The sequence below is a fragment of the Bos taurus genome, chromosome 11 (genome assembly GCF_002263795.3).
Source record: "Bos taurus isolate L1 Dominette 01449 registration number 42190680 breed Hereford chromosome 11, ARS-UCD2.0, whole genome shotgun sequence".
In the NCBI taxonomy this organism is placed as follows: domain Eukaryota; kingdom Metazoa; phylum Chordata; class Mammalia; order Artiodactyla; family Bovidae; genus Bos; species Bos taurus.
The window spans coordinates 71,686,104-71,699,732 of record NC_037338.1 but is presented as its reverse complement, the minus strand read 5'-3'; the positions used below and the strand labels follow the sequence as shown (position 1 = coordinate 71,699,732).

General features: G+C 36.8%; 1 protein-coding gene across 6 annotated transcripts in view; it reads left to right on the top strand.

The window, feature by feature from the left end:
* BABAM2 (BRISC and BRCA1 A complex member 2) overlaps positions 1 to 13,629 on the top strand; it is a 422,242-nt gene that overhangs the window by 136,177 nt on the left and 272,436 nt on the right. For all 6 annotated transcript variants that reach the window (XM_059891476.1, XM_059891480.1, XM_059891478.1 and 3 more), the window contains one exon: positions 2,644 to 2,718. In XM_059891476.1, coding sequence (XP_059747459.1) covers positions 2,644 to 2,718 — 75 coding nt within the window. The remainder of the gene's footprint in view (positions 1 to 2,643; positions 2,719 to 13,629) is intronic.

Genomic DNA, 13,629 nt, shown 5'->3' with positions numbered 1-13,629 from the left:
AGGGATGTGGTGGCAGGGCTGACTTAAGAGGCTTTTGGAGAGAAAAAAGAGAAAATGTAGACATCAAATATAGACTAATCTCTAGAGAAGATAATTTTGTATAGTAGAACAGAGAAATAAGATGGGACCTGAAGAGGGTATGAAGTCAAGAAAGACCTTTCAAATGATGTTTGCACGCTGATGGGAGTGAGTGGATAAAGAGGAAAAAATAGAGTTTACAGAAGATGGAAAAGGGGGACATTGCTGGGAACCTGTATTCTTTGATGAGTCTTCCTCCCTCTATAGCCTTGTATGCATCACTCAAGGGAGACTTTTCTGTTCTTTCCAAAATCTCACTGGGCTGGATTACCCTCTTATGTGTTAGTTGCTCCGTCATGTCCAATTCTGCGACCCCATGGACTGTAGCCTGCTAGGCTCCTCCATCCATGGAATTCTACAGGCAAGAATACTGGAATGGGTTGCCATTTCCTTCTCCTGGGGATCTTCCCGACCCAGCAGGGATGGAACCCAGGTCTCCTGCATTGCTGGCAGACTCTTTACCCTCTGAGCCTACAGAAAAGTCCCATATTCCCCTCTTGTAAGTTCCTGTATAATTCTGTTTCTCCCATACATACCCCTTCCAAAGTATGACCTCCTGTACTTACACTTCACGGGGTATGTTAGTCCTCTAGCAGCTTCAGTTCAGTTCAGTTCAGTCGCTCAGTCATGTCCGACTCTTTGTGACCCCATGAATCGCAGCACGCCAGGCCTCCCTGTCCATCACCAACTCCCAGAGTTCACTCAGACTCATGACTAAAACCACACTTTCTAATAATCTGGGACTATAACAGAAGATAAGAATTTTATCAGGCTCTTTCACAAACCTTCTCCCGTCCATCATGACGAAGTGTTTATAGATCCTTAAGTGGCTCTCAACTGTTCTCTTAAGTGTTCGGTTGTTAGTAGCCTGTGCGACTGGGGTTCCATACTGTGTCAAAGATGATTCTGAGGTTTCTGGCTTGAGAGACCAGAAGAATCAAATTAGTATTTACTGAAAAGAGGAATAAATATCAAAGGAAGAGCACAGCTGCTGAGCCCTAAGGAGTAGCATCATTTCTCACCATTGGCATTCCTGGTGGCATGATGACTTCTGGGACCTCAGCATTGATTCTGGCCATTTGGTTCTCTGTTTTCTGCCTTTTCTGTCATGGGATTAGGCTTGTGGGGTTGAAGAAGTACTCTGTCCTTAGCCAGAGGTTGATTTTAGTGAAAAAATGTTGCATGCAGTAAAACAAACAACACACAACTATGTGGATGGTAGCTATCATTTTTATCTTTTGAGCTCAAGGTTTATATTTCTGTTTGCATTTTCAAGGTTTTAGGTCACAGTTAGGGCCAGGACCTTGAAGCCAGTCACTTGGGTGTTTGTAGAAAGGAGTGGTGACTCTTGTGAAATCTTATGTAAGAGGTGTGCATACATCCTTAAGTGTGTTCATCCACCCATCCATAAAAAATGTTTATAAATGCTTGCTATATTTAAAGATGTGTTAGGGAGTTTGAAGTGCTTGTTTTGTCAGGAGGGAAGAGGTAGAGATTCAGGGAGCTCTTTAGAGGTCATAATGTGAAAAAGGCAGAGACCACTCTTTAGAGTAGTTCTAGCTCATCCCGAGAGTTCTTTGTTCAAACAGCACATCGTAAGAAAACCCATGGTATCATAAGGAAATCCCAAGCTGCACTGCAGGCTTGCTGTCAGAGAGGCTGAAAGACCTAGACCCTCCTACCTCAGCACCCCTCTTTGTTGCCTTTGCAGAAGTTTCTTCGAACTCTGAGGTGTCTGCATAGCACAGGTGGAAAAACCCCTCCTTCTAGACCATGACAGAGTTGTTTCTCTCTTTTTTTTTTTACTGTCATTCCTTAGTCTTTCCCATCATAAAAAATACAATAAATTATGATGATTTCCCATTTTAAATTGAGAGGGAAACTTTTACATGAGTTTTCTGTTTTAGAAAAAAAATAGAAGTTATTATTTAACTTGGTTAAATGTTTTAAATCACAAAACCTCTGTACATCTTTCCTATAGAGACTAGTTCATAGAACTGCTGAAAAATTTTAGTTGATGATGATGGTATTAACAGATCATCAGGAGTTTAGAGTCTTATTTGGGGTACCTGCTGATGTACTCCTTTATATACGTGGATAGAAGTTTGACCTTTGTTCTTACTTCCAGATGTAGTATAAAGGATGGTGATTTATTTCAGTAGCCCATGGGTTATAAGTGAAATGGTCTGAATGCTTTAGTAAAATCAGGTGAATCGAATGGGCAGGTCTGTGCCTATTGTTTGGATTTTAAAAAAATCACACATTCATGTATTCTTTTGATACTGTTAAAAAACAGAAAGGTAGTACTACTGCATTATAATTCTAGTGCACACTTAAAATGCAGATTAAAAATTCTAATTGTATTTTTTAGTAACTAATAATTTAATAATGCTTTTTGATCCTCCCCTGCTTTTCCAACTTTCTTTTCTTGCTTGATGTTAGGAAACCCAAATTGAAGATGCCTACAGTTCAAATAGGTTGAACTTGTGGCCTTGGCTGTAATTGTCACTTCATAATCTATTTTTTATTTTAATCTTATTATTAAACCTTTTTTATTTCTTGCAGACTGGTGAATTTTCAGCTCGTTTCCTTTTGAAGTTGCCAGTGGATTTCAGCAATATTCCCACGTACCTGCTCAAGGTAAAAATGTATGGTTATCGCTATGAGAATGCAGTTGAGCTTTTTAAGTCATTATTTAACTTTGAATATTTGTATAGTTTGCCAACATTTTGTTTAGATGATGAATTCTATTAAAAGTTTTATTGCATGAAGATCCAGTGAGTTAGTTACCTAACAGCTAAAATCGTAGCCCTAAAAAGTAATTTCAAAATGGACTTTCCTTATAAGATAAAATTAGTATAAACAAATTAAGCCTTGGGAAAAAGACTGCCTTTAGTTAATGATCTTTTGGAGATGAAAGACTCTTAAAAATTACCTTAATATTCATTTTGTCTTTAAGTAGGATTGCATATTAACTATTTTGTGTTACAGGGCATTTCATTCTCTTTATTTATGTTAACACTTGATCTCAGGCATCTTCAAAGTTGGACTGCCCTAGAGAGATCTGTAACTGAATTAGGTCAGTGTATATGGCACTTTAAAATACAGCGAGGGCAGGGGATGGCTTGGGAGCCGCTGCTTTGGGAAGGGGTCTGCAAAATGCTTTGTAGAGGAGAGGTGGAACCCAAATCCACACGAGGCTGTGATTGTTGTTGTTTAGTAGCTCAGTCGTATCTGACTCTCTGTGACCCCATGCACTGTAACCCACCGGAGTACTCTGTCCATGGGATTCTCCAGGCAAGAATACTGGGGTGGGTTGCCATTTCTTTCTCCAGGGGATCTTCCCAACCCACGCATCGAACTTGGGTCTCCTGCATTGGCAGGTGGATTCTTTACCACTGAGCCACCAGGGAAGTCAGGTGAAAGAAACTAAATGGACCAGTGAAATGGCAAGTTCTGAACAGGAACTCTTGAGACAGGGGCCTAAGTTTATCGTGGATGTGGTTTTGGGTATCGCCTCAGCCACGTTTAGCCTGTGGTGATAATAGCTTTGCTGTAATGTAAGAAAAATTTCTGCCTTCCAAATTTGATGTTATTCAGAGAGTTAATCATATTTACAGTCTAGAGAGAAGACAAAATCCTCGTGCAAGTATTCCTGTGTATTATTGTAGTCATAAATAACATGAGATTATTCCTGATAGTGATTGGAATTAAAGTATAGTCTGATAGAATATAAACTGTAGACCATAGGAAAAATTAGGGCTTTTTTTTTTTTTTTTAGCATTCTGCCCATGGGATTTATTAGTTTTTTCCCCCCTAAGTAAAACATGGGATTTTTGTGCCTCATTAAATTTTCATTTTTTATTTCTAGTTGACTGTTTTCCCACTCTGTATCCAAGAGTTGTGAAATCCAAGTGAGAATGAAAGTTAGCAATTTATATTAGTTTCTCAATACTTCTGTTGTGGAAAATATACATATTAGACCTGTAATTACCAAGCATAATTAATTTGGTTTCAACAGTTACTGTGCTCTATTAGAATAACAAAGTCTCCTTGGAGACTCTTACGTAACAGACTCACTGACTTCCATATGTCCAGTTAAAACTCTATTTCTGCTCATTTAAAACAAAATTTAATAGTATATGAGAGGATTATTATTCACATAGTCACTTTAATCCTTAGTGTATAGTTACAGTGTCTTTGCTTTGATCTGTTGGGCCTTATCAGTTTGAATGGTTATCCTGTTTATTTGAACTTTGTGTTGCCTCTGCTCATGTTCTTGAAGGTCAAATGAAAAAAAAAAAAACCCACTTCTTGGATCATAATCTATGTAATTTTTTTCCCTCTTCAAAATCAAATTTCTGTATTTTCTGTTCTAAGAATTCTATCTTCAGATTGTTATGCCCTTACTTTCCTTGCCAGTCAGATAGGAAAAAGGTAGAACCTATTTGGCAAAATTGGAAAGTGGTTTTTTTTTCCTCTCCCAAAGTACAATGAAGTACTTTTTCTACTCTAAGTAAAAGACCTACCTTGCAACACTAATATCTTTCTGGATCTTTTAGTTCCTGCAAAGAGAGTAAAACAACAGGACAAAAAATATCAGTATAGGCAGGTTCATTTTTCGCCATACCCTCTCCAGCATTTATTATTTGTAGACTTTTTGACGATGGCCATTCTGATTGATGTGAGGTTATATATTATTTTAGTTTTGACTTATATTTCTCTAATAGTTAGCAGTGTTGAGCATCTTGTCATGTACCTGTTGGCCATCTGTTTGTGTTCTTTGGAGAAATGTCTATTTAGATCTTCTGCCCCTTCTATTTAGGTCTTTTTTATTTGATTTTTTAATTGAGTTGTATGAGCTATTTATATGGGTTTTTTTTTATATTGGGTTATATGAGCTGTTTGTATATTTTGGATATTAACCCCTTATTGGTTATATCATTTGAAAATATTTTCTCCCGTGTAGTCGATTGCCTTTTCATTTTGTCGATGGTTTCCTTTGCTGTACATAAGCTTTAAGTTGAATTAGGTCCTGTTGATTTATTTTTCCTTTTGTTTTCTTTGCCTTAGGAGACAGATCCAAAAAGTATTGCTGTGATTTATGTCAAAGAGTGTTCTGCTTATGTTTTCTTGTAGGAGTTTCATGATTTCAGAGCTTACATTTAGGTCTTTACTTCATTTTGAGTTTATTTTTGTATATGATGTGAGAAAATGTTCATGTTTCATTCTTTTACAAGTAGCGTCCAATTTTCCGGGAGAAGGCAATTGCACCCCACTCCAGTACTCTTGCCTGGAAAATCCCATGGATGGAGGAGCCTGCTAGGCTGCAGTCCATGGGGTCGCTAAGAGTCAGACATGACTGAGTGACTTCACTTTCACTTTCCACTTTCATGCATTGGAGAAGGAAATGGCAACCCACTCCAGTGTTCCTGCCTGGAGAATCCCATGGACGGAGAAGCCTGGTAGTCTGCAGTCCATGGGGTCTCACAGAGTCGGACACAACTGAAGCGACTTAGCAGCAGCAGTAGGAGTCCAATTTTCCAAGCACAGTTTATTAAAGAGACTGTCTTTTCTTCATTGTATATTCTTGCTTCCTTTGTCATAGATTAATTGACCATAAGTATGTGGGTTTATTTCTGGACTTTGTTCTGTTCCATTGATCTATATGTCTGTTTTTATGTCAGTATCATACTATTTTGATTACTGTAGATTTGTAGTATTGTCTGAAGTCAGGGCATGTGATCCCTCCAGCTTTGTCCCTCTTTCTCAAGATTCTTTTGGCTACTTGGGGTCTTTTGTGTTTTCATACAAATTTTAGAATTCTTTGTTCTAGTTCTGTGGGAAAATGCCATTGATATTTTGATGGGGGTTGTAGTGAATCTGTAGGTTGCCTTGTGTTGTATGATCGAGAATTAATGATATTAATTCTTCCAGTGTATGAACATTTTATATCTTTCCATCTGTTGTGTCATCTTCAGTGTCTTTCATCAGTGACTTATAGTTTTCTGAATAAAGGTGTTTTACTTCCTTAGGTAAGTTTATACCGAGTTATCTTATTTTTATGGATGTGATTATAAATGCAATTGTTTTCTTGATTTCTTTTTCTGGTAGTTCTTTGTTAGTGTGTAGATATGCAATGGATTTCTGTATATGAATTTTGTGTTCTGCATCTTTAGTGAATTCATTGATGAGCTCTAGTAGTCTTTTTCTGGAATCTTTGGGATTTTCTACATATATTATCATGTCATCTGCAAACAGTGACAATTTTACTTCTTCCCAATTTGGATTCCTTTTATTTCTTTTTCTTAGCTGATTGCTATGACTAGGACTTCCAGTACTGTGTTGAATAAAGGTGGTAAGAGTGGGTTGCTATCATTCTTTTATATAGTAGGGGGAAAGAGATGATAGCATGATCATTTAAAAAGTTTGTGTATGATAGTCACATTTTGTGACTTGTCATCGGAAGACTGAATGTTAGTAAATTTGCAGTTTTAAAATTCCTCACTCTTCTTACCTTCCCTTAGGAAGAGGGGAGGGTTTTGCATTCTGTGCAGCCAGAAAAAGGATTAGGCTGATTAATCTCCCTGGATTTTTTTTTCCTTTGGATGAATACTTGCTTTGTCCTTTATTATGCAGAAATGTTTGAAAGTCCATTTAATTTTACATATTTGCTAGGAAGGAAACTGATAACTTCCTCCAAATAGTTTCTTTTTAAAAATATAGCAAGCTTGTTAGGGTGATATGTAATATATTGATTGTAGTTGTTTCTCAGAAAGCATAAGATACCAAATATTAAAAAACCCACTGACCCTGGTAAATGAATATAAATTCAATGAATTTTTATTTAGTGAAAATAAATTTTATCCTTATAAAATTTTTTTCTCTGAACCATTCATTAGATGATGCTTCAAAGTTTGAAACTTTTTAGTTTATGAAATTTTTTGGATCCAATAAAGTCACACTTAATAAGCAGCTTTTATAAATAAAGACTGCTTTAATTCACTCCTGTGAAGTCTGGTCTTAAAACAGTTGTCTGGTGCTTGAAAGACCATAAAAAATTCCCAGGAAACCCTCATCTTATCTGAAAGGAATAGTTTCTGTCTAATCAAATAGGAGTAGGCATACCTTTATAAAAGCAGGAATGTGTACCTGGAAGAAAGTGCCATAAAAGTAGGGTGCTGTTTATTCCAGTAATAATTCTGATTTATCATTGCTAAAATTGAGCCAAATTTGCATTTGAGACTTAATCATGTGGAAAGTAGTGAGATGGTCTAGAAATAGCCTGCAGGATATTTCCCTTTATTCCTTCATTAAGCAGGAAACAAATGACTGCTTTTAGTTCATTGTCCTTGTCCCACCTCCCTTCTGTAGAGAATCCGGGCTTAGAGAAAAGCATACTCTAGATCAGGGGCTCTAGATGTCTGCACTAGAGGGCACGATAGTAAAATTTTAGGCTTGCAGGCCATGTGGTCTCCATCACCACTACTTAACTCTGTTGTCACAGCGTGAAAGCAGCTATGACAGTAGCTAAATGAATGATTATGTCTGGGTCCCAATAAAACTTTATTTACAAGAAACCAGACATTAGATTGGCTTTAGACTGTGGGCAGTTGTTTGCCAGTCCCTTTTCCTAAATTGTAGGATGGAAAGTGGGAGAAATATTGCTTCACAGTATCATCGTAGAAAGATGAGAAAAAAAAGATTTGGTTCACAGAGTTCAAGTTGTTTTTTAATACTGTGGTCTGTTTGTTTTTATTTAACTAGTACCTTGAGCTTGGTTGTAGTCTCCCTCCCTCTTTTCTTCTTCCTCTCTTCCTTTCCTTCCTTATTTTCTTCCTTCCTTTATTGCACCTTCTCTCTTATATTTAAACAGTCTGTTAGCAGCATATAATTTACTAAGTTCTCTTCCAAGTCTTAGTTCCCCTAACTGTTAAAATGTGGTCAGGCTATTGCATACCATATTGGGTTGTTGGGAATATCAGTGAGATGATGAAGATGGTAGTACTTAATACACTTCTGAGCTTGGAGTAAGTGCAGAATAGAAATGGTTTTGATTTTATTTAGTCATTAATTTATATTTCAAAGTATTGAACTTATTGTGTTCTAGGAAGAAAGTAAGCACTTCATTGAAATTAAGATAGAGTTATAGTTACTGCTTCTTTTTTCTTCTGTCCTGTTTTCCCCCCATCTAGAATTCAAAACCCAAATTTTCACTTGCCAAACCCAAATTTTCACTTGCCCCAAATTTTTGTATATAATTTATGGTAATCTGAACATAGTATTTTTCCCTACAGAAAATGAAGAATAGTCACAGGCAGCTTCTGTGAAATTTCTCCTTTTGGTTTTGTTTTATTTTACTGTTTTCTTTTGCTCTTATTTTTTTATGGTACGCTTTTGTTTTTTCCTCTAAATTATAATTTTATAGTGGAGCTGTGTCTCAGATCACTATTAGTTGACTAGCTTTGTTGCCTTGTCCCCATATATCTTGTTAGTTCTTCAAGTAGAGTGTATTCTATTACATACAATGCTTTAGTATCATGAATTAATTCATACATGATTGATAAATAGTGGAAGTATATCAGTATAAGGCAAAAATTGCCATGGTTTATAGTTAATAGGTTGACCACCAAATAACAGCTGAATGAAAGTTCACTAGTGCAGATAAATTTAGCAAGCTGTGAAGGGTTCTTGTGGCACACAATGTCCATTCACTTCATTCCTTCCACTTGGCTCAGTTTTGCTGTACATTCTGTTTTTAAGTATTTACTGCATAGCTTCTTCCCATCTTTGTGGAAAAGAAACAAACATAAGACAATAAGCCAGAGCTCTTTCTCTCTGGCATCATTACATTTTGTCCAAAACCTGCTTCTCCGCTGTAACTTCTAATGATGATGTCCCTCTACGCTTTCCTGTAACTCAGCTGTTTCAGGCTTTCCTTGTCACCCCTTTCATTAAGTTATCTTCAGCTTTTTAAAAGTCCTATACTTAGTATAATAGTTCTTTGTTTATTACAACTATAGCATGTCATTTTAGGTATATTAGTAGTTTCACTGGATATACTTTGGTTTTTGTTAATGCTATAGTTACAGAGTTGTACAGGCAACTGTAAGGTAAAGTCTAGACTTGCCATAGTTTTCTCATAAGCCTCTTATTTTTAATGTGTGATTTATCAGAATGCAGTTTTTTTTTTAAAGGAATGCAGTTTTTCACTTTATAGCAGAAGCAGTTATATTCAAACAGCCAGAGATTCTGTTCTTTTGTAGGCTAGGCATCTTTTGTCCTTTGTGCTTATATGTCATAAGTCTTTAAATCCTTCTCTATCCTTGTACTTGTCTTCAGTAGGTATTCCAGATTGCTGGCATCTCTCTTAAACTGTGGTGCCCAGAAATATGCACAAAGCTTCAGATAGGATTGATCAGGGCAATGTTCATTAGAACTCTGATCATCACCATTAATTAGTATTTATTGAGCTTGTGAAGAAAAATTAAACCTCCTTATTTTACTAATCCTGTTTTATGTAGTTGGTTTTTTAAGGCAGAGTATAGATGAATCCCGTAATATTGATTCCTTTTTTTCCCCCCAGTTCGTTTATGGGGGAAGTATTGCCACCTGTAATTCAGAAAGGAAAGTGTGGATTGAAACCAGATAGTTCAGTGAGGGTAACAAGAATTATAAGATACGATCATTACAGGTTGACCCTTTGTTTTTTTGGAGCTGCTTTCTCAATGGTGGCATTTCCCCTACTCACATCATAAAGTTACTGCCTGGCACTTGACAGGGGTGGTGTCAGTTTATCACTGTCATCTGTTACTGTTAATGTGTTTTCATCAATCAGCGGACGTGCAATTCAAATAAAAGAAAAATCTAGTTTGGTGTGTAGGATGATTGCATAGACAATAGTAATGCAAGTCATAGTAAATTAAGTACCATAAGAGAAGTACAAAGTTCTTTAGTGGATTGGTGAGAGATTACATCTAGGTAGAAAAGACCTTTATAAAGGAGGTGATATTTGAGATGGGCCTAGAAGACTTGTTTTGATAAAGTATGAGCATGGTTTTAGGTGGCAAGGAAAGAATATTTGGAGAATAGTGGAACAGTTTAGTTTGCTTAAATGACAGAACATGTGTACAGACTAGTGAGAAATAAGAAAGGAAAGGCATTTTTAAACATGCATAATGATATAGAAAGTGAAAGAAGTGAAAGTGAAGTTGCTCAGTCGTGTCCGACTCTTTGCGACACTGTGGACTGTAGCCCACCAGGCTCCTCCGTCCATGGGCTTCTCCAGGCAAGAATACTGGAGTGGGTTGCCATTTCCTCCTCCAGGGGATCTTCCCGACCCAGGGATCAAACCCAGGTCTCCCACATTGCAGGCAGACGTTTTAACCTCTGAGCCACCAGGGAAGCAAGGGAATGATATAGATAGAGTCTTAAATATTCAACCATGGAGTTTAGTGACTGTTTTAAGTAGTACTATGATTGGGATTGTATTCAGGAAGAGAAATCTGCCAAGAAACAGTATATAAAATGGGGAGAAGGAAGAGGGAAATGAGGCAGGTAGGCAGGGTTCAAGGAATGTAGAACTGAATATTAAGGCTCATGTTTCAGACTCGATGAAGTTTTCATACATGTAGGCGGTGTGCTTACCCACTCCAGTGTTCTTGCCTGGAGAATCCCAGCGACGGGGGAGCCTGGTGGGCTGTCGTCTCTGGGGTCGCACAGAGTCGGACACAACTGAAGTGACTTAGCAGCAGCAGGTGGTGTGCTTACTCACCTAACTCAATGATCAACCTGAGAAAGTGGAGGAGAGGAAACGGTATAGTCAGAACCTTCTAGTCAGTCCTATCCAAAGTGTATGTTTTAACTCATGAAGAAATAAGTACAGAATTGATAGTCTTTAGAAGCATTTAAAGCAATTTGACAGAATAATCATATGTCTGTTGACTGTAATGATAAAAATATTGGGTTTGCGTTTTGATGTTTAAATTTTTTTCTCTTTATAATAACCCATTTTTAATGTATCTTATGAAGCCATCAATCTGTGAAGGATTAGAAAAAAAAAACAAACAGTAGTGTCTCCTTTATCGTAGATATTTTGAGAAGTACTGTTCTGGCTCATACCTTGTCTTCTAGAACCCTGGCTGCCCTTGCCTCCCTTATCCTGAGACACAGCAATCTCTTAAGTATCCTTGGGGGTTTTCAGTTTTGTCCTTTTTTGCTGAGCTGGGTGTTGTGTTCACTGTTAGACAATGTTCCAGTCTCCTTTTTTTCTTTATAAACGCACCACCAAGACTTGGAGTAGCAAAAGGAAACTTTAGCCCTTGATTAGGATGGCATCTAATACAGAACTGGTGGAGAGGGATTTTGTTTTTTTCTTTTATAAAATATTTTAAAACAAATTTTAACAGCACATTTATATTTTGATCTTAGTTTCATTACAAAATAATGTCACAGTGATATTTGCCCTCTTTCTACTATTTTTCTGAAGATCCCATTCCTTTCTTGAATCTATTTACCACAGCTTTTTTTTTTTTTTACATGATGACCATATTGTTGAAATGGGTGACCCCCAGAAACAATGTTGGTGTCATTCTTTGTTCCAAGGGTGCTTATAAAATGCTTTGGCTCCCTTGAAGCAGGATGGACAATAATTTAGGTTTTTCAAACTTTGTGCTAACTCTGGAAAAGTAGTCTATACTGCTTTGAGTATCTGTTCAGTTTGTGGCTACTTCATGAAAATAGTCTTTAACATAAAATCCTGGAATATTGATGGTGATGGTATTCTTAGCCTCTATTGCATAGCCTAGTACTCAGCAAAAGTGTGGTCCCCGGACTCCTGGTGTCACCAAGACCATTTTAGAGGGTCCATGAAGTAAAAACTATGTTCAAAATAAAATTAAGAATTTATTTACCTCAAGATTGAGTAGTGAAGTTTTCTAGAGGCTACATGGTGTGGTAACATGTCATCATCACTCTGATGGGCAGTGACGTGTTGGCTTATGTGTTCTTGTATTTTAAAAAATTTTCAGTGTTTACCAAAACACATTCAAGAAGAAATGGCTAACTGGAATAGTCTTATGTCTGTCATAGTTAAATGGTTAAATACCTTCCTGTAAAGGAAACTATAGGCACATGATGCCTTCACTGGTAAGGTTCATCGATTATTTAAGGAAAAATAATACAAGAATTCTACACATTCTTTTGGAAAATTGGAAAAAAGAGATTTTGTGAGGATATCATTACCTGATCATTATCATTATCAAACAAAGATATTACAAGAAAAGAAAAATACAAATGAATGTCTTTCATGAATATAGATGCAAAATTCAAAATAAAATTTTATATTGTATTGAAATTCAATACAGTAATATATAAAAAAAGGTAACATATATCATGACCAAGTGGAGTTTATCCCAGGGGTGCAAGATAGGCTGCATGTTTAAAAAACCAACAATATGATTCACCATATTACCAAGAAAAAAAAGAAAGACTGTATGATCATCTTACTAGGCACAGAAAGAACATTTGGCAGAACCAAACATCTGTTCCTGATTAAAAATCTCTAAATAAAAACCCAGGACTAAAAAGGGACTTCCTCACCTGGTAACTTGTACCTCTGAAAAGTCTATAGTTAATGTTATACTTAATGGTGGAAAAGACCACTGTTTTTCCTCTAAGGTTAATAGCAAGGCAAGGATGTTTACTTTCACCAATACTGTTCATTACTGGAGTTTCTAGCCAGTGCAATAAGGCAAGAAAAAGGAATAAAAGGCACACAGAGTAGAAAGGAAGAAGCAACTGTTTTTATGCACAGAGGATATGATTATTATGTAGAAAAACCTAAGGAATCTACAAAAATGTTTCTAGAACTAATACATGAATTTTGTCATGTTGCAAGATACAGGATCAATATATAAAAATCAATTATAGCACTTTGACTTTTTTTCCCCTACCAACAAATAATTTGATATAAAAGCTGAGAGAAGTTAACTGGGTTATGCAGGTTACCTTATCTGTATGTGGCAGAGCACAGGGTTTCCATTCAGGTTTGTCTCACTTGAAAACCCAGGCTCTTTCCACCATGAGAGATTGTCATGCAAGCTAGTGGTAGAACAGGCCTGTTTCTTGGCACAAAGGGGAGGAACTTTATTGTTACACGTTTGTAGATCAACATAGGTCTCTCTAGCCTCTGATATAGTAGAATTATGAAAATACTTCTGTTTTTGACAGGAACTTTTTGGGGCGAATACATTCCACCTCTACCCCTCTCTAAAAAGTTACTTCAGCAAATCACTTGGCTGTGAATGGAACCTGCTTCAGTCTTGCATATCCTGTGGTCACGTGTCCTGCTTTGTAGACTGGTAGAGTCATCTAGCCTTGTTTCATTTGAAATCTATTATAGCCTGTCCAGGAAACTTTATTAGTACCTCTAAACAATTACGTCATTAAAGAGCAAGACTTACGAGCCCTGTTAAGGCTGCGTAACATCTGTTTTCCACCCTGAATATAGTTAAGCAAGTTCCCACAGTAATTTCAGAATGATTCAGTCTT